The sequence below is a fragment of the Elephantulus edwardii genome, unplaced genomic scaffold (genome assembly GCF_000299155.1).
Source record: "Elephantulus edwardii isolate Elephantulus edwardi_28Jun2011 unplaced genomic scaffold, EleEdw1.0 scaffold00020, whole genome shotgun sequence".
NCBI lineage: Eukaryota > Metazoa > Chordata > Mammalia > Macroscelidea > Macroscelididae > Elephantulus > Elephantulus edwardii.
Window position 1 is genome coordinate 27,381,271 of NW_006399770.1, and position 23,698 is coordinate 27,404,968.

The window sequence follows — 23,698 nt, forward strand, 5'->3', positions numbered from 1 at the left end:
GGGCCCGGGGCTCTGCGGAGCTGAGGCGGTGGCGACCGCCTGACCGACCCCTGGGGCCGCCCCCGCAGCCAGCTCGCCGGCGTCTGGCTCTCATGATGATGAAGAAGAAGAAGTTTAAGTTTAAGGTGGACTTCGAGCTCGAAGAGCTCTCCTCGGTGCCCTTCGTCAATGGGGTCCTCTTCTGTAAGATGCGGCTGCTGGACGGCGGCAGCTTCACCGCCGAGTCCTCCAGGTAATGCACCCTGCGCGCCTTGCTGCTTCTCCGGAGCAGCGTTTTCCCTCGCTTCCTCGGGGGCTTTTTTGATGGCAACAGTTCTTTCCTGCGCCCATTTGTACCAGGAGGGCAGCCAGCATTGTGAACTCCCCGTTCTCCAGGGGCCAGGCTGAAATCAGTCAGGAATTTATTGATCTCTACAAAGTGCTTTGCAAATAGATCCTGTTTAGCCTGGGCTTGGCGCCTGCGCTTCGGTTTCCAGAGGGTTCCTAGTATTTTCCTCCTGTATTCTCGAGGAATGATTAGAATGGAGAAGATGCATCTGGTTTCTCCTCATTCATTTTTGAGAAATGCAAAGTAGAACTTGAGTTGTTACACAGAAACAAAAATAACCCAAAACTGCTTGAGGTCTAAGAGCGCCAAATCTGAACCGAAGCTTGTTCCTTCACCGTTGTCTGTTTCTTACAGACTCCAGGATGGAGTTAGGATAGGCCTGGTTAAGATTCATTTGAATTGGATTTTCTGGACATGGGGGGAACAGTCTATGATCCTCATTGTGGCGCTGTCTCCTTTTACGCAGTATATTTGAAGTGGCCATTAGTGGGTCTCGAACCATAAAGGTAACCATCCCAAACTTTGCCTTCTTACAAAAGTGAGCGCTCAGGGCCTCTCCTGGGGAGAGCCATGACAGGTTACAGAATGAAAAGTGTCGATGTGGCCATCTTCCAGGAGTCAGCCTCTCATGGGTTGACAGATTTGGAAGTGCAACCAGGATACTCCTTAGGGGGGTAAATAATGAAACTTGGTCTCACATAACTTTGGGCATGTTGTCAGAAGGGACTAGTCCTTGGAAGAAGACGTCCTACTGAGAAAGGCAGAAGGTCAGAGAATGAGTTGAAGACCCTCAACAAGATAGATGGATTAGTTCAATTTTTGTTCATAGAGACTCTATGAAATTGCAGTGGACTGGGCAGCACCCATCAACAACTTCAAAGTGTTTTTAAGCAAAGAGAAAACAATAAGTTTTAAACACTTTTTAAGTCCTGACATCAAGGAGAAGGTTTAGTTGTTGTTTGTTGTGCCTAAATCGGGAGAATGGCACAAGATCTGGCCAGTTTCTGTTGTTCATGGGGTCTTCATGAGTCTCAGTCATCTCCACAGCACTTAACATCAGATGTGCTAGGCATTAGACTTTCGTTTTCATCCTGCTTAAGAATATACAGCAAATAATACTATGCCAATAGGTTATGAAATTGGAGCCAAAAAAGTGTCTGCTGTGGCAATATTGAAGCATATGGAAGTAAAAAAAAATGCAAATGCCTAGCTGGCCAAATCAAATGATGTATGAAACACTATTGATTCTCAAAAATTAAAATGGTCCACTGAGTATAATTTTAAAATATTATATCGTGATGACAAATATGAGAACATTCCTCTAATTAATTGTACTATTATAGTCTTTAGGGAGCTCTGGTTGCCCAGTGGTATAAGCAGTTGTGCTGCTAACCCCAAAACAAGCAGTTCGAATCCACCAGCTGGTCAGCAGGAGAAAGATGGCCAGTCTTCTCCCATGCAACTTATAACCTCTGAAAACCCACTGGAGGGTCAGCTATGAATTAGCTGCAAAATGGTGAAGTCAGTTTCTGAAAGCCCACTGGAGAATCAACTATGAGTCACCTCCAAAATGATGAAAGCAAATTTGTGAATGTCTGGTGGGTGTGAGATCTAGACTTGCTGCAGGGTCCTGCCCCTAACTTCTAGAAGTTGGATCCGCTATCTACCAGTGATAACAGCTGCTAGTCAGCGCACTTTCCTACTACTTTCTTATGCTGCCCTCCCAGCCTCCACCCCTGAAAATACTGATTTGACTTACTTCTCACAAATCAGTCACAGACAGTCATTTCTTCAACAAACAGGTATGTTGTTGCTGTTGTTGTTGTTATTGTTAGGTGCTGTCGAGTCAAGTATGACTCATAGAGATCCTATGAACAGAAGATCTGAACCCTGTTCTATCCTGTGCCATCCTCTTACTTCCTGACACACAAGAGCCCATTATTGTAGTCACCATGTCAATCACCTGGTTGAGGATCTTCCTCTCCTTCACCGACCCTCCACCCTTCCTAACATCATGTTCTTCTCAAAGGGATAGCTCCTCCTAATAACATGCACAATGTATATGAGGCAAAGCCTCATCATTCTTTCCTCCAAAGAGCTCTCCAGCTGCACCCTCTCCAAGACATGGCTGTCCTCTTGGCTGTGCATGGGATGGTCAGTGCTCTTTTCCAACACCGCAGCTCAAAGGTGTCAGTTCTTTTTCTGCCATTCTTAGTCATTGTCCAGCTTTGAGATACATAGCTTAAATCAGATTCACCTTAGTCCTCAAACTGACATCATTACTCCTCCATAATTTGGAGAGGTCCCTAACTGCAGATTTTCTCAGTGCAGTGCATCCCCTTATTTCCTGAGTGCTGATACTCTTCAGTAACCTGCATTATGCAGATCACACAACCTTGCTGAAAGTGAGGAGGACTTGAAGCACTTGTTGCAGAAGATCAAGGAATGCAACGTTCAGTATGGATTGCGTCTCAATGTCAAGAAAAAGATTCTTACCACTGGACCAATAGGCAGTGTCGTGATGTATGGAGAGGAGATTGAAACTGAACAGCTTTGTGGTGCTAGAGAGGCTGTGACATTGCTGTGGACAGATGGTGACAAGGTATGACCTGAGGCTTCTTGCCTTTGTACTGGCCACAGTTAAAAGGTTTGGCTCTTCTTGCTGAATATTTGAAGAAATTGATTTATGACTGCTCTGAGGTAAAGGATGATTCGGATTTGATTGCAGAACCGAAACCGTAGCCTGGACTTATTGAGTAATTAGGCCTTGGAACTGTTGGGCTAACGCCTGGACTTGTAATGGGTGATGTTCTTTGTCTCTCCCACTTTCCAACTTCCTACACTAATAAACTCTATTGTTGGGACCATAAATAAACAAACAAACAGAAAAAAATCCATGGCACATGGAGATGAGGATTTAGTGAGATAATATACTAAAATATCTAACTACACTGTGTTTTGGCACTCAGTTAACATTTAAATGTTTGAAAAGTACAAAGAACTTGTCTAAGAGGCACCATTTCTTTCAGATGTTGTGTTTAATACCTCTCTGGTGGTCTAGTGGATAGGGAGTTGCATTGCAGATGGTTCAAATCCACCAGCAGCTGCTTAGAGAAAGATAGACAATTCTTCCAGTGTGATTTAGAGCCAGCCAGTCCCAACTCATTGCCAGTAAGTTAGTGAAACTTACTTAAAACAGTTACAAAAGTGTCCTCCTTGTTGCTACTGTGGTTTAGCCCTTAACTTCCCTTCTGGAAGTCTTGAAAGATTGATCTGTGTTAGACATTGTTAGGAGGTGCCATCAAGTCAACTAGGACACAGAGTACCTATGAACAATGGATCTGAACCCTGCCCTACCCTATACCATCCTCTTCATTCTTATATACTTGAGTCCATTGAGACAGACACCCTGTCAATCTGTCTCATTGAAGGTCTTTTCTTTTATCTCCTCCACCTTTCCAAGCATGATAGCTTTTTTCCAAGGACTGGCCCCTCTCACCATTCTTGCCTCTGAAGGAGCACCCTGGTTGCACTTTCCCCAAGACCCATTTATTTGTGCTAGGTAGAGTGTGTCTCTAGGTCAATCCTCCTGTAACTACATTGAGTACTGAGTCTCTAATGGGCTTCCTTATCAGAACTCATTGCCGTGGAGTTGGAATGGATCCAAAGTCGACCCTGTGTAGGATTTCAGAGGTTGTAAATAGCAAAGGAGGAGGTTGCCAGTCTTTCTGTTGAGACCATTGGAGAGGCACTGCCCTTGAGTTAGTGGCACAACTCCCTGGAGACTGCACCTCCGGAGCTCACCAATGTGCTTCCTTGATAGACAGCAGTTCACACATGTTGTCAAATTTATGCTGGAGAAATTGTGTCTCCTGTCTCCGCTGAGAGGGCTCTTGAAAGCTTGGGCCTGCTTTCCACTGGACTTTGCCCCATGCACCTTTTCCTTTGATTGGTTGGTTGATTAATCTTAGTATCTTTTGCTGTAATCTCAACCACATGGACTACTATATGCTGAGTTCTGTGAATGCAAGTTCTTAGGGAATCTTTAAACCTGGGTGTGGTCTTAGGGCCTCCTAATGCACAAGACTATGTAAAATAAATAAAATACATAGTCTTTCCAATCACTTGCTATGCATTTGAGAGCTGGACAATATATAAGGAAAACAGAAAAAGAAATGATGCTTTTGAGCTGTGGTGTTGTGTTGGAGAAGAGCACGGACCATCCCATTTATGGCCAGGAGAGCAAACATCTGTCTTGGAGAGGGTGCAGCCAGAGTGTTCTTGCCAAAGGCAAGAATACTGAGGCCTTGCCTCACATACTTTGGGCATGTTGCCAGGATGGGCTGTTCCTTGGAGAAGGACATGATGCTTGGAAGGGTGGAGGGTCAGTGAAGGAGTGAAAGACCCTCAACCAGGTTGATTGACACGGTGACTGCTGCAGTGGGTTCTTGTGTGTCAGGAAGTGTTAGGATGGCACAGGATAGAACAGGGTTTAGATCTTTAGTTCATAGGGTTGCTATGAGTCATACTCTAGTTGATGGCAGCCAACAACGACAATGTAAAATAATACTGATTTTGTTAGAGAAAAGCCTTAGAGGTACATACCAAAACAAGAAAGAAATCTTTATACAAAAACTAAAGACAGACATTGTTCATTGTTCCCCAAATATGAATTGAATACTTAACAGATTTCTAGCTGTTAGGGCTAGGAGAATTACAACAGATATCAGAGCCCACAAGGGAATCATCTTAATGAAATTAGAGGGTGTATATCTGATAGTCTAATGACCTAGTGGTAAGAAATTGCACTGTCAACCCAGAGGCATGAGTTTCGAATCCCCCAGCTGCTCCGTGGGAGAAAGATTGGCAGTCTCCTCCTCTGCTGTGAACTGCCTCTAAAAACCCTCTGGAGGGTCAGCTCCATACAAGTCGGTCTCTACTTGATAGTATACAACAACAGCAACATGGCTTGACAGTAAGAGGTAGTAGGATTCAGTGAGTCAGGCAATATGTGAATATTGTAGAAATTTTGAAGAGCCTGTTTACAGCTGTGGTGCTTACTGAAATTCACATTAGCTTTGGGGCTGGATGCCAAGAGGATGGATCTGCTTTAATTTAGAAGCAGTTGGGAGGACAGTTTGACAAGGTTGCTTGACCAAGTCAGTAATAGAAGTTGGTGGTCGATATAGTGGCCTAGAGGGTTCTTGTTGAACAGAAGCTTAAAATAAAATTAGGGAGAAGAGACCTTGAATGCCATTGCTCGGAGTTTTCTTCTTCTGCTTATAGTAAAAATTTAAATTGAGAATTCTTGAGCCAAGTTCTAATCTGATCCAAGTAGATGATTAAGCAAGCAGGCAAGTTGATGGTCTTCTGACTCAAGTGGAGATACAGATTAGAGATGGGGAGACAAAATAACACAGGCAGAAGGTGGTAAAACAGCCTGAAATTCAATATTTCCCGTATGTCTTGGTTATCTAGTGTGGCTGTAACAGTATCCACAAGGGATTGGCTTTAACAGAAATGTATTCTCTTAAAGTTTAGGAGGCTAGAAGTCTAAAGTCAGAATGTCAGCTCAAAGGAAGACTTCTTTCTGTGTATATTTCGTGGTCCTCGAAGGCTGCCAGCACAGAAATCTAGATCTCAAGGATGTGTTCTTCTGTTTAATTAGTTACTGTTTTGCTGTAGAGTCAGAATCAACTCATAGCCACAGAAGATTGCCCTTCTTTCTCCCATGGTGGATTCAAACTGCATGCCTTTGGATTGGCAGTGCAGTTCTTTGTCTCTAGGTCACCAGAGTTGTCAGAGAAGAGTACCCTCGTTCTGCTCCCTTTCCCCCCTTTTAAATCTCTTATGAGATAAAAAAGGTTACAGGCCACAACTAGAGAAACTTCCCTTACTTCTGATCACAGTGTCTAGAACATTAAAGGTGCTATGCTCTACTCGTAATCCTTACACACTGCTTGGTTTCTCAGATTATGAGAGATCATTACATGCAGGTATTTAGAGGGGGATAGAATTCAATCTATGGTTTCATATAAATGATGGGTAAATGATGATTTATAAGAAAAAATGCCTTGACAGAAGCGAAGAAGTATAAATGATGGGTAAATGATGATTTATAAGAAAAATGCCTTGACAGAAGTTAAGAAGTAAGGAAGAAGAATCTTGGTTTTGTTTTAGCTTTTTAAAAATCAAAATGTGTGTGGTGGTAACAGGATACGAGGAAGTGAATTGTATGTTTGACCTACTAAATTCCAGGTTACATTGAACTTGATAAGCAGTTGGAGACATTTATTGTAGATTTCATACATTCTTATTAGTGAAGCCACTTAAACTTGCTTATTTAACTTTTTATTTAAAATGCCCTTACTGTTTTGATCCTTTAAAGTGTGTAAAAATGTCCTGGCAGAGACTTCTGTCTGACCTCTAATTTCATTGATGAGAGAGAAAACCATTATTAACATCAACAATTCATAATTAATTGCTGTAAGGTGAGCAGACCCGCCTCCACCTTCCAAACAGTTCTGACACCAGTCATCCCTCCCAAAGCGCTGTCTGCTTTCTGCTGGGTTTGATAATTGCAGTGGACACACGCAACTCAAAGGCCCTGCTCACAGTAACACAATTAGTTATTAGGGAAGTAGCAGGTTATATTTTAGGATCAAGAATGACTTGGGCTACAGTTCCTAGAGCAGGATGGCTGCTTCGTAGCTATCCTGAAAATGGGCCTCTCTCTGGCCCTGAGACCCTCAGCTCTGCCTCTACCCTGTCCAGGCAAGTGTTACAAAGATCCTTACTCCACCAGTAAGTGTCCTTGAGTACCCCATTCGACCAGGAAGCTTCCTGCCTGGAAGGCACTCACCAGCCTCTGCCTTGCAGTGAGTTGGCACACCCATGTGACCACCTTGCTCTGTGGGCTGGGAAGCCCATTGTGCCTTCTTGTGATGGTCTACACCTGCTACTGTCCTATCTCTGCTGTTGCTGTTTGCTATCTTGTGCCGTTTCCATCTGTTACAGCACTCTTTCTCTGTTTCCTGGGCCTAGGGGGTTCTCCTTTGCAGGGGCCCCAGACCCAAAGGGCGTGTTCCACTCTAGCCCCTTCTGGTAGAGAGCAGTTCCCTCTCCCTTCATTCTGGAATTGATTCTTTTTTAAGCCTAGCAGGATGGCAGAATTGACTTTGCATGACCCCAACCTACAAGGTAGAGAGAGGGCCAGTGAAAGGAGAGAAAGACCTTCAGTGAGATGAATTAACATAGTTATTACAACAATGGACTTGACCGGGGTGGAGATTATTGTAACGGCACAGGAAGAGGTGAAGTTTTGATCTGCTGCTCGTGTGATTACTGAGTTGAAGTCAGCTCTTGGCACCTAACAGCCACCACCACCACCACCACCATACTACAGAAATGCAAGTAAGAGTCATGGAATCTGTCAGGGTGCCCAAACCCTGCTGGGAATGCAGATAGAATGCGGTGAGCCATACACGTCATGTTTGCATAGTCTTAGTCTGGTATTTTGTAAGAGTCACAAAGACTGGCTAGAAGGGCCACGTAAGTCAGTCACTGCACTGCCCAGTGAAAACTCATTTTTGATGGATCCAGTTTCCGCTAGGAAAGTTTGTTCATTAAAATGGTTAGGGAAAGATATAAAGAATAAAAGACATTGACTTGTAATAAATGTCATTTAAATGGTCAAATTTCAAATACCGTTGTTAATAAAACATTCAGAAAATATGCAGTACAATTATAATGATCTAATAAACCAAAGCCGAATTACTGCTTAATGAAGTACTTTCAGACACCTTTTGAAAGGACAAAATATTGTTTTAGTTAATTCTTTTCAGAACTCTTTCTCTGGAAATAAAATTTAAATAAATTTTGAGCTTTGTTAACTGTCAAAATGGCTTTACTTTCTGGTCAGCTTTTAAAGAATAACAAAGTAATTTTTTTTTCTTCAGCATTTCTATGCTCTGTGTGTGTGTGTGTGTGTATACGCGTATGCACATGTTTGCACATTATGATAGCTAAAATACTTTTCCAAGTTTCACATGGGTTTGTAGCAGAAAACCATGTGAATGCAGGGAGTGTCCAGGAAGCTAATGAGCACATCTGTGTATTGAATCTTTTATTTTGTAAGTTTGTAAACAAGCTGAAGAATTTCTTCACTTTAGACAGAGTACATCTTTGTATTTCCAAGGTTTTAGTTCATTGCATATTGTGGGGGGAAAAAGGTATATAAGATTTAGTGAGTTCAACTCATAGGTACCCTATAGGACAGAGTAGAAGTACGCCATAAGATTTTAAGACTTTGCCCATTGGGGAAGTAGACGCCCACATCCTTCTCCACAGAGTAAGCCAGTAGGCCCAAACTTTGGTTAACAACTAAGCATATTAACCACTGTGTTACGTAGCCTTTTGCATAGTGTGTATTGTTACTGTTGTTGTTGTTATGTGCTGTCGAGTCGTTTGCGATTCATATAGCGACCTTATGTACAGCAGCCCTAAACCCTGCTCTATCCTGTGCCAATTGCACTGCCTCTGACACACCCATTCCGATTACCTCAGTCACTGAATCAATCCACCTCATAGAGGTCTTCCCCTCCTGCGCTGTCCCTCCACCCTCCCAAGCATGATGTCCCTCTCCAAGAACCCGTCCCTCCTGGCAGCATGTCCAAAGTATGTCAGACGAAGCCCCAGAATCCTTGCCTCCAAGGAGTAGCCTGGTTTAACCCTCTCTAGGATGAATCTGTTTGTTTTCTTGGCAGTCCATGGAACATTCAGTACTCTTCTCCAGCACCACAGCTCCAAGAATTGATAGTGTGTATTACCTTTTGGAAATTCCCTCCCCATTTTTCGAGAGTATTACTTATTTAAAAAATAATAACTAATTCATTTGGAAAATGAAAAAAACCCCTAAAAATTGTCAATGAACCACAGAGAAACAATTACTAATGTTTTAATGGTGTCTCTTTTCTGCTTCTTATATAGTTCTCATCTCTAACATGTTGCATTTTTAAAACATTTCTATTGTTTGTTCTTAAGAATTCTTCAGTTAACAAAAGACAATGCTGAACAAGATCTACTTCTCTACTTAATAAGAAAATGAATCAAGTGCTCTTTTTAAATTTATTGGTATTTGGCTGAAAATTTACAGGGCAATTAAATCATTCATCACGTTTTGTTCATGTCTTTGGCTGCAGTTCTTACAGTGTAACATTTCTCACTTCCTCCCTCACTTCCTCATTTCCAGGCCTCCTCTTTCCTGCCTTCCATCCCTCCTCCCTCCGAACTTTTGGTTTTTGGGCAAATGGTGCCTCTTTGTGCTTGTATGGTTGATTGTACTGAGGAATACATTCCTCCCTGCTCTTATTATTCCCTTTATTGCACTGTCTGTCATTTGGCTGCGAGTCCTGGTGCTGTGGTCCATAGGGAGTTGCATTGCTAACCCAAAGGTCAAGTCTCAGTGCGTCCCTAGGAGAAAGACATGAATGCTCCTCCTGTGTGATTTACAACCTCAAAAACCCAGTGGATGTTTAGCAATAAATTGGTCCCCACCTGATGGCAGTGAAGTATGAGTTACTTTTTGGCAGAAAGTAGTTCCCATGAGGCGGGCACAGCTTTGGCACAAAGTAGCTTCGTCTTTTTTTTCTCTCTATGATTTTGAATTTTGTTGTGCATTTTTGTTCTTCTCTGTCCAGTGTGATCTAAATGAAGCAGTCAGTAGTGTTAGCCAGGTACCATCTAGTTCTTCTGGTCTCAAGATAGTGGAAGTTCTAGTCGTCTGTTAATCCTTTGGCGTTTTATACACAGACACAGAGAGAGAGAGAGAGATCAGCACACTTTCTCTTTTATTTACTCCTTTTGCTCTGGATGAGAAGAACTAACAACTGAGTCTTAACTGATAATCACAGCTACTAGTCATTAATCATCACCAAAGTAGGATTTAAAGCAGAAGAGAGAAAAGTGAACTGGGGACGGGGGTGTAGGAAGGAAAATGTGCAACAATGAATGAATGGAAACCCAAGTTCTCAGTAAACTTTTGTTAAAATCTCAATAAAATTTTTTTTAAAAAGCATTTTTTCTGTGGACAGTGTGTGGGGCTTTTCTAGTGTGGATGACTGACTGTGGGGAGGGGCAGGACTATGCAAGTCAGGTGTATTGGTTTATCTACAAAGGGATTGTCTCTCTACCATCCCACAAGAGGTTTGCGGTCTCAACAGTCTACAAGAGGATTCACTAGTATCACCAATAAATTGAACAACTCTAGCTGCAGAAAATAGAGAATCTTCCCCTAGCCAGAGAAGAGTGACATCCCCCAAAGTAGGACAAGCTTTGGGATGGCAGAGGCAGCCATGGTTGAATTGGAGACTTGATGTGACATGAGATGAGACCTGGAGGAGGGTGGGAGAAGCCAATATCGGCAGGACTGAGAACTTGGGAATACAACGAGGTTTGAGGCTGAGATGCTTGTGTGCACATTTGGGGAGCTATCTTGACTATATTCTAATATTAATCTGAATTATAACCTTTTGATGTCCCCAATATAGTTCTGTGTGGTCTGTGAGCTATTACTTCAGATTTTGGACCCACCAAAGCAGTAAAATTAGTATTGAGGTGAGTAGAAAGAGGTATGACGGCACAGGAGACATGTCTGACCTCATGAGAACTGGTTTTGTGTTATTGATGCTTTGGACGGTCCTCCCTTGTGGAGTGGGTAAAGGTCAGATATGGTGCTCCCATGTGGCCCTTGCTCTTTTTACACAGTATTAGGCCAATTGTCTTGGATATCCTGAGACTGTCAGTGACAAGTCCAGTGACTCATTCCCTGATGAAACGTTTTCATACCTTTCTGCTCTACTATATTCATAGATGTATGTGCACTCACTTTCTTAGCCATCAAGTCAGAATCGACTCTTAGCTGATCCTCCTCCTATGAGCGTCTGAAGCTGTAAGTTGCATGGGAGGAGTCTGCCGTCTTTCTCCCTCATTCTGAGCAACTGGTGGATTTTAACTTGCAGATTTGAACTGGCTGTTGGGTTAGCAGTGCCGCTTCCTCCAAATTAAGCCACCAGAGCACATACAGATGCACGTGTAGGAATATCCTCTGCCAAACCTACATACTTGTGACTAACATTCCTTTTTGTGAAAACCAAAATGAGATCATTTAGTATTGCTTATTAATGTATTTTTTAATATAATTAAATATTCATTTACAACATTTTAATAGATCTATTTCTGTTGTATGGATCACCATGGTTTATTGAATCATGCACCATTTGAAGTAGTTTTTCCTTTTATTATTTTTTCCTCTTTAAAAAGAATATAAACAAATTACAGTGAGTGGCCTTTAAACAAATTTTGAATACACCCTTGTTATTTAGAATTAACATACATAATTGGAATTATTGAATCAAAAGGCATGCAAGTTTTCAAGTTTTTAAAATGTATAGTATTAACTTGTCAGCAGTGCATTCATTCAATTTTTTTCTCTTTTTTTTAGGATATAAAAGTCACTTGTGAGTCTCATGTATCAAAAGTAACCAGTAAATGCTGTTTAACATTACTATTAAATTAACTGAATAATAGTAGCTAACATGTATTGAGCATTTTATCTATGTGCAGGAATGTTACTACACCTTTACGTTTAATCCTTAAAGTAATCTGATGATGTATATATGATTATTTTGTTATTACTATTGCCATTGCTGTTATACTCACTTCATACATCAGGAAATAAAGAGGTGCTGAAATGTACACAACTAGAATGTCACAGAGTAAGAGGCAGTGTGTTGAAGATCTACTCTCATAATCATAAAATTTAACTCTCAGACCTTATGTTATGTGGGGCTTGGGGGTTCTTTTCCCATTTTTAAGTTTTAGCACAACAGTAATTAATAAATATAATACAGCTTTTTATTATTGACTGTCACAGAAAACTGGTTCAAATATATGACACGACTAAACATTTCACCAGTTTTGCCCCAAGAGCATTTGATAGGAAAGATAAGAAACACAGTACTTGAGCATGTGCATTATTTTTTTCCAAGGCGTGTTTTTCCTGTAGTAAGTCTGTAAAATTATTTCATTACAACTTATGGAGCATTTCTTCACTGTGCATATGAAGTCACTGAGTCGTAATTGATTCGACAACTAGCAATAATAGCAGCAACTGAGTAGCTGGACCTTATAAAATTGTCATTAGTAATGTTTCATTTGGTTTTTAAAAAAGAAAAAAAAAATGGAGGAGGTGTCATCCAGTCAGTTCCAGCTTGTGGTGATGCAGTGTGTGTGTCTCCATGAGGTTTTCAGCGGCTGATCCTTTGGGAAGTAGACTGCCAGACCTTTCTTCCAAAGTATCTGAGTAGACTTAAGTGGCCAGCCTTTTAGCTTTGCACTTGAGCGTTTGCATTACCCCTGGATATCCTATTTTATACAGATCAGTTAAACACTTCACGCTCATTGCTGTCAAGTCTGAACCAACTCACAATTGAACTTCCATTGGTTTTCTGAAGCTGTAAATCACCTAGGAGGAGACTGCTTGTCTTTAACTCACCTAGTCTCAAAACACCTCCTTGTCTAGACAGAACAATTCAGAGGCAGTGTATAAGACAGGAGGAGATTGACTGTATTTCTCTAAAAGAGCAACAAGTAGATTTCAACTCCCAGTGAGGTGCCTCCTTAGGTAATGCAACTATCTGTGCACGGTGCCACCAGAGCAAGCGCTGTATAAATAAAGATAGAATGAATTAACTATTTGGAGAAAGAATAGTAACTTTATTAAGAGTGACAACTACACAGAGGTTTAAAATGATCATATGGAAATCCTGAAGAAGACACGGAAATCTGGACGCATCTTTCATTATGTCTGTAATGGGATTAGGCATAATCTCAGTAGATAATTGTCTTCAAATATTAAATAATTAACTTGGGGTTTTTGTATTTACATTCCTAATTGTATTTCATTCTCATAGAAGTGCTTTCGTAAAAGAAAGAAGACATTGTTGTCTCTGATATTAGGTTACCATATAAATCAGCTACTATAACTTTTATTGAAAAATTGACAAAAGTAACTTAAACACAGAAAATTTCTTTTTCTCTCACATGAAAGTCCAGCCTGGTATTGTAGTACTGCCCTGCCAATTTGTTGGGGTTGAGATCTCTTTTTTAATTGTTACACAAAGTTATTGTTCTCCTCCAACAAGGACTAAATTAGCTCACCCCATTTTGGAATTACAGCCCTTGAGAAGGACCGAGAGGTTAGAAGAGGCTCCTTCTATTTACAGTCCAGTGAGCAGAATGTAAGCATAAAGTCATACCCAGCCATTAGAATGGTTGAGAAATGTAGCCTTTGCTGGGTGGCCATGTGCCCAGCAAGCAGTCAGTTATAAAAAGGGCAAGACAGGTATTGGGGGACGAGAGAGTATTTTCTGTTTTAGCATATCCTCAGAAAAACAAATTAAAGGAAAATGGGAAGAGTATGACGAAAGTTATACAAGTGTTCAGATCTTTCATTCATAGGATCGCTATGAGTCATCTAAGACTCAACGGAACTTAACAACAACAACAACAACAACAACATAGAGCTTTGATGGCCTAGGGGATAGAAAGATGTGCTACCAAGACAAAGGCGGGTGATTTTAATCTGCGGCCCTCAGGCCTGGTTTTAATTTTTTTTTGTCAAACATTCTTCTAGGTGGTATAGCACTGGTCTGTCCATTTGCTGTACAGAGGTAACTCCTGGTTGCTGTGGTACTAAACACTGTGACCCTGATGTGTCAAATGCAATAATGGTTACCTATGGTGGACAGTGTTTGGTGGAACTCCTTGATTAAAGCAAGCTTGGAAACAGGAGTGGCATCCACTTCTGAAATAGCTTGCCTCCGGAAACTCTATGAAGTTGGAGAAATGATGAAAGTTATACAAGTGTTCAGGTCTTTCGTTCATAGGGTCACTATGAGTCATCTACATGATGGCACTTAATAACAAACAACAACCCGTAAAGAACAGTAGGCTTCTGGGTGCATCAGAGAACAGAATGAAGACCCAATATTATTGTTGTTAGGTGCCATTGAGTCAAATACAACTCATAGCGACCCTATGAACAGCCAGCCTGAAACCTGCCCTATCTGGTGCCATCCTTTCTTAGACACTAGCTAGCACCCATTGCTGAAGTCATAGTATCAGTTTATCTCATTGGGGACCTTCCTCTCCTTTGCTGACCCTCCATTTTTCCAAGCATGTTGTCCCTTTCCATGGAACAGCCTCACCTAGCTACATGTCCAAAGTATGAAAGACAAAGCTTCACCATCCTTGCCTCCAAGGAGCTCTCTGGCTGTACACTTTCCAGGACATACCTGTTTGTTCTTTTGGCAGCCCATGGTATATTCAAAATTCTTCGTCAGCACTACAACTTGAAAGCCTCAGTTCTTCTGTCCATTGTCCCACTTTGATGTGTAGCTAGTGATTGAAAAGACCATGGCTTGAATCAGATGCACCTTAGTCTGAGATGAGGCTAGAGAACAAATGATCAAGTTTTGTTTGCTCAATTATTTATTCATAGTATATATCTTTTTAAAAAAAACAAACAGTGACTTTACACATGGACCCCACCTGATGGACTGCGCAGGAATCAGATTGAAGACCCAACAGTGAAATATTAAAGGCAGCCTTTTTCCTAGTAAGTGTGTTGTTGTTATATGCCATCGAGGAAGACCCTCGATGAGATGGATAGATTCTGTGATTGGGGTGGTGGGAATGAGGTGTGTCAAAGATGGTGAGGTTGGCACAGGATAGAGCAGCATTTAGGGCTCTTGTACATAGGGTCACTGTGAGTCGCAAGCGACTCGATTGCACATAACACCAACAACAACAAGAAGGACAAGTGTCATTAATTCAGCGTGGACTTCTTCTGTCAATACCTTTTGTTCTTGATCATATGCTGCTTCCTGAAAGGGTTCAGTGCCAACCAATTCTATTTGGTACAATGGTTCTGTGTATTCTATCCATCTCCTTTTATTTTTGTCCATCTTCTTTTAATGCTTCTCTAGTTCTCATTTTACCAGTCCCTTCATGTTAAATTTGTTATTTTAATTATCTTTGTGAAAGTTCACTGTAAGGAGTCTGATTTAAGTCCATGGTTTTGTGGAAAGAGCTTCATTCACTTAGCAACTTAATAAACATTTATTTCCTGACTAATTTGTGTTAAGTACTTTGGTAGGCAATAGGGTAAAAAGAACTCAGAGAACTCAAGTCTAACAGAGGAGACAGACATGTTAACCAAATCATTATGCAGTGTAAGATGTGCAGTAATTAAAATAAATATCAGGGAAAAAAATACAGAAGAATTAGTGTTTAATGTTTTTCTTTGTGGGGAGGGATGGGGGAAGGGTGGCGAAGAAGCAACGAGAGTATTACTACATAGAATTGCTTAGGAAGATTTTTTTTTATAAAATCTACAGCTGAAGAATGAAATAGAATAATAGAAGAAATGGTATGTCCAGTGGCTTTGAACAACATGGTGTATTGAAGGCACTTGTGCAAATTATCTTTCAGTTTGACCATCCAGCTGGACTCTGCCATGTAGATGAGTGGCAATATGCAACTAAGATGTGTTAGCCTATCCACAGAATATTATCTATCCTCTATCCTCCAAGGGGATTGGCTAGTCTTGCCAATAAATTTGAGCCATTCCAGCAGCAGAGAATCTCTCTCACAGCCCGCATAGGAGAAAGAAGTAGGTATGTGGTGGACACCCTTCAGGACCAGACATTCTTGTTCCAGCTAGACTTAAGCAGCAGCAGCCACCGTGGCCAAAACAGAGAACCATAGAATCAACATAAGATGAGACTGCTACTCACTCCCCAACAGACGGAACCAGAGCTAAGCTAAGAATTTTTGCCTAAGTTTGTTGGACAACTGGGGGTGAGACAATATTGACAGGACTAAGAACTTTGTATGGAGACAGGACACATCCCTGGAGTACACCCTTCCCAATTTTGAACCGTGCAGTGTTACCCTGCCCTGTTTTGACGACTTCCTCTTGGTCCAAGTATAGGTTTTGCATTAGCACAATTAAATGTTCTTGGATTCCCATTCTTCTCAGAGTCAGCCACAATTTGTTATGATCCACACAGTCAAAGGCCTTTGCATAATCAATGAAACACAGATAGACATTCTTCTGGTATTCCCTGCTTTCAGCTAAGATCCATCTAACATCAGCTACAATATCCCTAGTACCACGACCCCTTCTGAACTCAACCTGGACTTCTGGCAATTCTCTGCTGATGTGCTGTTCCAGTCATTTTTGGATAATCTTTAGTAGAATCTTGCTTGCATGTGAAATCAATGATGGTCTCCAGCTGCCTCAACTATAGACACATGGTTCACAGTTGATCAGCGCTGCCTTCATCATCAGCAGCTGAGATGCCAACAATTGTTCTGTAGTTTCCACACTCAGTTGGGTCACCCTTCTTTGGAATGGGAACAAATATAGATCTCTTCCAGTCAGTTGGCCACGTGGTTGTTCTCCAGATTTCTTGGCACAACTTGGTAAGCACATCCAGGGCAGCATCTATCTGTTAGCTGAAATACGTCAGTTGGTATACCATCTATTATTCCTGGGGCCTTATTTTTTGCTATTTCCTTCAAAACAGCTTCAACTTCTTCCTTCATCACCATAGATCTATTAACAATTTGCGTTATGCAGATGACACAACCCTGCTTGCTGAAACTGAGGAGGACCTCATGCACTTGTTGCAGAGGGTCAAGGACTGCAGCCTTCAGTATGGACTGAGGCTCAATGTCAAGAAGACAAAGATTCTCACCACTGGACCAGTTGGTAGCATCAGGATGGATGGCGAAGAGATTGAGATTGTTCACAGCTTCAGTTTGCTCGGCTCCACGGTCAACACTCTTGGCACCAGCAGTCAGGAAATAAAAAAATGTATTGCAATGGGAAAGTCTGCTGTTAGGGACCTCTGTAAAGTACTCAAGAGCAATGGTGACTCTCTGGAGACTAAGGTGCGCCTGATACAGGCCAGGGTCTTTGCAATCACTTGTTATGCATCAGAGAGTTGGACAATGACTAGGGAGGACAGAAGGAGAATTGATGCCTTTGAGCTGTGGTGCTGGAGAAGAGTATTGAATGTACCATGGACTGCTAAGAAAACAAACAGATTCATCCTGGAGAGGATTAAACCAAGCTACTCCTTGGAGGCAAGGATTCTGAGGCTTCGTCTGACATACTTTGGGCATGTTGCAAGGAGGGACAGATCTTGGAGGGGGACATTGTGTTTGGGAGGGTGAAGGGTTGGCACAAGAGGGGTAGACCCTCTATGAGATGGATTGATTCAGTGACTGGTAATTGGGATGGGTGTGTCAGAGGCAGTGCAATTGGCACAGGATAGAGCAGGGTTTAGGGCTGTTGTACATAGGGTTACTATGAGTCACAAACGACTCGACAGCACATAACAACAGCAAGAACTTTGTAAAACAGGTCTAAAGCTGTGACGCTCAAAGCTCAGGTGTCTGGGTGCACATTTCAAGAGCTGACCTGACTGTATTCTGCTACTAATCTAGAGTAATCTGAAACCAAAGGTTTTTTTACTTCCCCAACCTTGTCTATGTGGTCTGTGACCTAGCATTTAGGATTTTGGAACCAGCAAAGCAATAAGATTTGTTTTGAGATCAGTAGGAAAAGGTATAGGAGCAGGAAGACACATCTGACCTCATGGAAATTGGGTTTGTATTATTGAAGCTGTTGACAGGAACTGTTCCCCTTGGTGAAGTTGGTAAAGGTCAGACACGGCCATCCACACGTGGCTCTTGTTCTTTTTACAGTACTCTAAGTGTTGTATTACTAACAGTGTGTTACTGGGGTTACATAAAGAAAGAGTGGGGTGGTCATTCTAAGGAGTCTCTATCAGGATTGTAGGAAAGCTCATCAACAACCTGAATTATACAGATAACACAGACTTGGTTGCTGAAACTGAGGAAGACTTGAAGTGCTTGCTACAGAAGATCAAAGGCTACAGATTCAATATGGATTACATCCAGCATCAAGAATACAGAAATTCTCACCACTGGCACAATAGACAACATCATGACCGATAGACAAAGATTGAAATAGTCAATAATTTCATATTACTTGGATCACAAGGTGCATCTCATTCAAGCCATGTACTTTGCAGTTACTGAAAGTTGAACAATGACTAAGGCTGACAGAAGAATCATCAATGTCTTTGAATTGTGGTGTTGGAGAAGAGCACTGCATATCTGATGGACAGCCAAGAGAGCAAACGAATGTGTCTTGGAAAAAGTGCAACTAGGGCCCTCTTGGAGGCAAGGATGGTGAAGTTTTATCTCGTATTTTGGGTATGTTGGTAGGAGAAGTCAGTCCTTGGAGAAGGACGTCATGCTTAGAAAGTTAGAGTGTCAGTGTAAGAGAAGAAGGTCCTTGAAGAGCTGGATCGACACAGTGACGTTAATAGTGATCTCAAGTCTATCAGAGATGATGAGGATGGCACAGGATGGGGTAAGATTCAGAGCCATTGTTTATGGGATCACTGTGAGTCATAATTGACCTTAGGGCAACTAACCACAGCCTTTCCCCTCTCAGTTCTGTAGGTTGTATCACAATCCAAACCCCACTGCCTTCAAGTAATTTCTCATTCATGGTAACCCTCATCTTTTGTCCCAGTGTGAATGAGAACTCTTGACTCTTCAAGTTAACAGCCCAGCCCTTAACTAACTATGTAAAGCAGGGCTCCTTCTGTAGGATATAAGGAGCCAAAAGTAGGGACATAGCTTATGCAGTATTAGTTGGTTTAAGGTTAGAATTTTGGAGAATGCTCATCTTATGACTAGACCTTTCTCAGTGGCAAGTAAGAAATACATCATAAGCGACATGAAGGTAATGATAAAAGGCTGGAAAAGCTGCAAGGGATGAGGGAGGAAGCCGAGAGCCAAGTCTAAATGGCACAACAGAAATTGGAAAACATGAATTTCAGTGGCAGCCATGTGCATGTACAATTTGTGTTTTCTAGTAGCGTTCCTAGGGGTTGTACCAGAGAAAAAGGAGAGAAGAATTCATTCAGGTTAGGAGTTTGTAGATACATGGAGAGATCAGGATGGCAAGAGAATTAAGAAGCTGGTGAGAAAGGAAGTTTAAGAGATCAGGCTCAGGAAACCAGGCCTGGAAGATGAATCAGGAAAACCTAAAATGGTTGGAGGATAAACATCCAGTACTATCAAGAGAAGGTTTGTGTGCAGGACGTGAAGCTGTGCCAAAGATGGAAGCTAGGTGGTTGTGCTAAGAAAATAATATATTAAATCTTGAGATTTCCAAAATAGAGCAACCCAGAAAGATGATAAGGTCCAGAGTGTAGGTTTCTAAAGTGCTGTGGTAAACTGCTAAGACAAACAACTGTTGGTCTAACATGTTAGGTAAGTTACTTGCTTGGTGTTAAGATAGTAAGCACATTGCCAATTTTGAAGTGAAGAGAGAGATTGCAAAGAACGTACTTCAGTGTGACATCAACTAGGAGAGGGAGAGTATGGATTGAATAAATAAGCAACTCAAGTTTGAGAACAGATGAGTTACAGCCTGGAAGTGGATAGAGGAGTTAGGAAAGTAGTGCTAGGGGTGCCTTCTGTACTTGTCGTAATAGTTGGAGGTGGAGAAGAAACATCATCTGCCTACACAATGCCCTCATGAGACAGCTGGGTTTCAGTGAGACAATAAGTGGAGTGTTACGTGAAGAGGTTGAGGATGTGAGAGTTGAATGAACCCTGTTACAAGGATCCCAGATAGTGGTGAAATGAGTTGAGAAAGAGAGACACAGAAAGATAATGACTTACAGTGAATAAAATATAATTAATAAAGCAACTGAGAATTTAAAGAGAGCATTAGAGATGACCAGATGATGATGATTTGAGAAAATTTGGACTTAATCAGGGTTTGCATATTTGTCCTTTTTTGTGAGTTATAAAGATGAGTAATAAGTGTTATGGAATGAATTGTATCTCTCCCCACCCCCCAAAAAATATTATAAATCCTGGCCTCTCTGGCGGTGATTATATACTCTGCTCATTTGTTTCATGGTGAGGTTCCCAAGTCTAGGTGTTTATCCAAAAATTGGTATTATGTGAAAATAGATCTTTCCCCCTTCTGTTTTCATCATGTGTCTTTTTTTGAGATTTTATTTTTGAAAATGTGATCGTAGAAATAATAACAGCTAAGATGTATTAATGTCCTCATCATTGTGATGAGTCTAATTATGGATTGCTCTCTAAGGAGGAGGAGGAGGTTCGGAGGACACAAAGCAGAGTATAGTTGATTGTGGGACTAAAGATCCTCACGGTTTAGTCACTTCACCTTCCTCCGGGAAGGTGCTGGGGCAGAGCTTTCCTCTGAGAACCACCTCCAGGGCCTCATGCCTGCCCACATCTGCTAGCTCAGCATTAGTGACGACAGAGCCTGCTCTCCCTTCTGGGCCTGGCCAGTCACCCAGACTGAGGAACTCCTTCAGCTGCACTAGGAGACTGGTCACCCAGCCCTGTGTAGGCAGATGTATCAGGCCTAGCTCAGCTCACTTTGTTTTATCACTAAACTCAAACACATTTCTTTCAGTCTCCCTTCTTCAGTGATTGGTCCCCCTACCCCCTTCCTTCCAACTCCACCTCAGTTTTGAGCTGTAGGGATTAAAGCCACATAGGAGCTGGGAACCCAGAACAAGCACCTTCTAGCTCAGTACTGCCTGCATGTCCGTTGGGAGTCAGGGGCCGTGGAGAATGTAGGTAGCGGGATGTTGGTTTTGTTATGTGTTATCAAGTTGCATGCAACCCTTTGTACAACAATTCTGAAGCCTGTCCTGTCCTGACGAAGTCTCACTGACTCCGACACACCTAATCCCATAACCCCAGTTACTGTTTCAGTATATCTCATCTGGGATCTTCCTCTCCTATGCTGTCCCTCCACCCTTACAAGCATGATGTCCTTCTCCAGGACTGGTCCCTCCTGGCAACATGCCCAAAGTATGTAAGACAGAGCTTCGAAATCCTAGCCTTCAAGGAGAAACTTGGTTTCACTCTTTTCAAGACAGATCTGTTTATGCTTTTGGTTGTCCATGGTATATTCAATAATATACTCTGGCACCACAACTCAAAGGCATCAATTCTTCCTTTGTCATCCTCAGTCATTGTGCAGCTTTCTGATGCATAGCAAGTAATTGTGAAGACCTTGGCCTGGATCAGGCACACCCTAGTCTCTAGACTGACATCATTGCTTCTCATTGCTCTGGAGAGGTCCCTGTCAGCAGACTTCCCCCAGTACAGTTCCTCCTTTGATATTCTGACTGCTGGTGCCAAGAGTGTTGATTGTGGAGCCAAGCAAGCTGTAATTGTTAACAACCTCAATCTCTTCTCCATCTATCATGGTGCTGCCAAATGGTCCAGGAGAGAGAATCTTTGTCTTTTGATGTTGAGCTTCAATCCATATTGAAGACTACAGTACTTGACCTTTTACACCAAGGTCCTCCTCAGTTTCAGCAAGCAAGGTTGTGTCATATGCATAACATAGGTTGTTGAGTCTTCTTCCAATTCTGATTCCACATTCCTCCTCATAAAGCCCAGCCTCTCAAATGATCTCTAGTCCATATAGATTGAAAAGGTGTGAAGACACGACACATCTCTGACACACTCCTTTTCTAATTTTGAACCATGCAGTGTTCCCCTGCTCTGTTCTGAGGAATCCTTCCTGGTCCGAGTGTAGGTTTCACATGAGCACAATCAAGTGTTCTGGGATTCCCATTCTCCTCAAAGTTAGCCACAATTTGTTGTGATTCATACAAGTCAAATGCCTTTGCATAGTCAATAAAACACATATAGACATTCCTCTGATACACTTTGCTTCCTACCAAGAGGTCTTTATCTATGTCTCACTCCTTACCTAAAAACTTAATCTTCTGTCTCACATCTTCTTACCTAAAAACTTAATCTTCCTCCTCACTGATCTTTTAACTCATTCCAGAGGATGAAGTAGTCTCTGTCTAGTCCATTGCCAGCTCATTTCTCTGTGTCTATAATCCCACGTTCTCCTAACGTGTCCCTGTAGCCTCCTCCCTGATCTTGAGTTTCTATGTTGGCAGTCTTTCCCTCATTGTACGGTCCTGATCAAGTTTTCCCTGTCCTAAAGAATCCATCTTCTTCTAGCTACAGTTTGATCCTGCAATTCTTACCTGAGCTGTGTGGAAAAGAAGAACCCACCTTCACCTCCTCATCTGCCTTCTCTGACTCACTCCCAGCACTTCACTGAGACTGCCCTTATTAATGCCAGTAATGTTTCCTCATTGTCATACTTGGTCATGTGCTCATGTATATCTTTCTGCTCTATTCTGTTCTGTGATAATTAACAGATTTCCTGAAATTTTATTCTCTTGTCCTCAGTAAAACTTACCCTCCAGTTTAGTTTCTCAGATTTCTAGGTTAAGGATCCCTTGCCTACTCTTGGAAGACTGACTTCTCATTGCATTGGTAAGGCAGATGGCAGTTATTATCTTCTACTCTGTAAATAAGTTAAAATTAGATAGGTTAACTGGTTTACCCAAGAACATATAGTACTTCATAATAAGTAGTACAGGATCAAAAGTACAAGATCTTTTACTGTAATGGAAGAAGAGTTTAGATTTCTTACTCAGGAGTCCAAACCTTAAAGTGAAATAGCCTCATGGCCAAAACTTAAGAAAAAGGCATAGACTGGAAAAGTCACTACAAGTTCTAGTAGGACTTGCCTTAACATTTAACAAAATTGAGGATACTAGTTACTGTTGTTGCTATATGCCATTGAGTCGACTACAACTTGTAGTGACCCTATGAGCAGTAGCAATGAACCCTACTCTATGTTGAGCCAATCTCACTACGCCTGACATACCTGGCACCATTGCCACAGTTACTGTGCCAATCCATCTCGTCCAGGGTCTTCCTGTCTTATACTGTCACTCCACTCACCCAAGCATGATGTCTTTCTCCAAAGACTGGTACCCCTGGCTTCATTGCCCAGAGTATGGGAGACTGTGCTTCACAATCCGTGCCTCCGAGGAGCAACCTGGTTTCATCTTCTTTACGAGAGACCTGTTTGTTCTTTTGGTGGTCCATGGTGTGTTCAATACTCTTCTCCACCACCACAACTCAAAGGTATAGATTCTTCTGTCAATTTTTGTCATTATCCAGCTCTCAGATGCATAGCAAGTAATTGAGAAGACCATGGCTTGGATCTGTTGTTGTTGTTGTTATGTGCCGTCGAGTCGTTTCCGACTCATAGCGACCCTATGCACAACAGCCCTAAACCCTGCTCTATCCTGCACCAACCGTACC

General features: G+C 41.9%; 1 protein-coding gene across 1 annotated transcript in view; it reads left to right on the forward strand.

The window, feature by feature from the left end:
* Positions 1-10: 10 nt before the first annotated feature.
* Positions 11-23,698, forward strand: part of FAM102B (family with sequence similarity 102, member B) — a 107,715-nt gene continuing 84,027 nt past the window's right edge. The window contains exon 1 of the mRNA XM_006882466.1: positions 11-232. Coding sequence (XP_006882528.1) covers positions 93-232 — 140 coding nt within the window. The 5' untranslated portion in view covers positions 11-92. The remainder of the gene's footprint in view (positions 233-23,698) is intronic.